The 1,537-nt window shown below is 45.0% G+C and overlaps 1 protein-coding gene across 2 annotated transcripts in view; it reads right to left on the bottom strand.

The window, feature by feature from the left end:
• Positions 1-1,312, bottom strand: part of S100a9 (S100 calcium binding protein A9) — a 3,159-nt gene extending 1,847 nt beyond the window's left edge. Inside the window, exons 1-2 of one of the 2 annotated variants that reach the window (XM_028753303.1) lie at positions 1,177-1,312; positions 642-806 (exon numbers count right to left, since the gene is read on the bottom strand). In XM_028753303.1, coding sequence (XP_028609136.1) covers positions 642-806; positions 1,177-1,227 — 216 coding nt within the window. In that variant the 5' untranslated portion in view covers positions 1,228-1,312. The remainder of the gene's footprint in view (positions 1-641; positions 807-1,176) is intronic. The other variant, XM_028753304.1, reaches the window with a different exon arrangement.
• Positions 1,313-1,537: the final 225 nt, after the last annotated feature.

Below are 1,537 nucleotides of genomic sequence, written 5' to 3' on the forward strand. Positions count from 1 at the left end.
TTCCTCCCTCCCTCTACCCTCCTTTCAGTTGCTCCCTTCCATGTTGGTCATAGTGGCCATATCTGCTATTCTTCCACTTCATGCTATTTTCTTTAATGTCCTCACAATGCATATAATGTTCTCTTACCTAAAGGCTGGACTATGGCCTTCATCATCATGAAGCTTTCTCTCCTAATAAAGCCCATTAGCCCATTCCGAAGGGCAATGGGTTTTAGCTTCCTTCTCCAGGAACCAACTGAATCTGTCATTGCATTGTTTTAAGATCCCTTGATTCCTTTACCAGGGACTATGTTTCAAAGTATTACACCCTCAAGGGCTCTCTCTCTCTCTCTCTCTCTCTCTCTCTCTCTCTCTCTCTTTCTCTCATCTATCTATCTATCTATCTATCTATCTATCTATCTATCTATCTATCTATCTATCTTCCTGCTGCACACAGCATGTCACCAACACTGGGATATGGGTTCCCAGATCATCTCTACCACCCTATGCTGGGGCACCACACATTGCAGATGCGTGCATATTTCTTGACTCATGTCTAACTTTGAGTGCCTCTAGTGGCAGAACCCTACTGCCCCTGGTGCTGGGATTTGCTCTCAGACTGCTGCAGACTGCACCTTCCTCTCACACTAGCTAAGCCTCACCTTCAGAAAGGTTGCCAAGTCTGTTTTCACCATTTCTTTGAATTCCTTCTTGCTCAGGGTGTCGTCGTTTCCTTCCTTCCTAGAGTGCTGATGGAAGGTGTTGATGACGGTGGTTATGCTGCGCTCCATCAGAGATGATGTTTTGGTGGCCATCTTCTTGCTCTTCTTTGAAAATAGGGGAAACAAAAGTTACAAATGAAAGAATGGGATGTCAAGCTTCCCTGACCTAGTCTCTGGCCACTGTTAGGCAAGAAAGGGAGGGGGAACACAAAATAAAAAGAATAGGTAGGGTGCTACATAGTGGGGAGACAGCTCCCCCTCACATACACAAGAACAAAATTTTGACTATCAATACAATGTAAAAAAATAAAAATACTTTATAGTACAACATTCTTAGAAAAGTGAAGGAAGATATAAAATGAACAGGTTAACCTAGGAGGACTTCAAGAGGTAGGCTTGGAAGAAAGTTGGCCAAGAGAAGGAATGAAAGATCTAGCAGGCAGACTCCTCTCCAGGGAAGACGAAGCTTACTTACCAAAGCTAAAGAGTCACAGAGTGTTTGGTGAGAGCAGTGTAAGTCCAGCATTTATAGGCAGCTCCTTGCTAGAAACATGGTTGTCTCCAGGAAAGATTGCTTCACAGATGAGCAATGTGGTAACCCTGACTGTCAGGGAGCTGGGGTGGAGCAGGAAATGTTCACACAACTCTGCTGCTTTGTGAAATTCCCAGCCCTGGGCTTGGAGCTTATTTGGGAGGAAACTGGTTGGTTGGCTCACTTCCCTTCCATCCAATCTCCCCCTAACCACCCGCCCTGATCTTAAGCAAGATAGCCTACCTGCCCCATCTCTGATACCCTTCATTTCCTTGTCCTGACTTGTAATATACAGAGGGTGGCA

This window comes from Grammomys surdaster, unplaced genomic scaffold (genome assembly GCF_004785775.1).
Source record: "Grammomys surdaster isolate TR1022 unplaced genomic scaffold, NIH_TR_1.0 125946, whole genome shotgun sequence".
NCBI lineage: Eukaryota > Metazoa > Chordata > Mammalia > Rodentia > Muridae > Grammomys > Grammomys surdaster.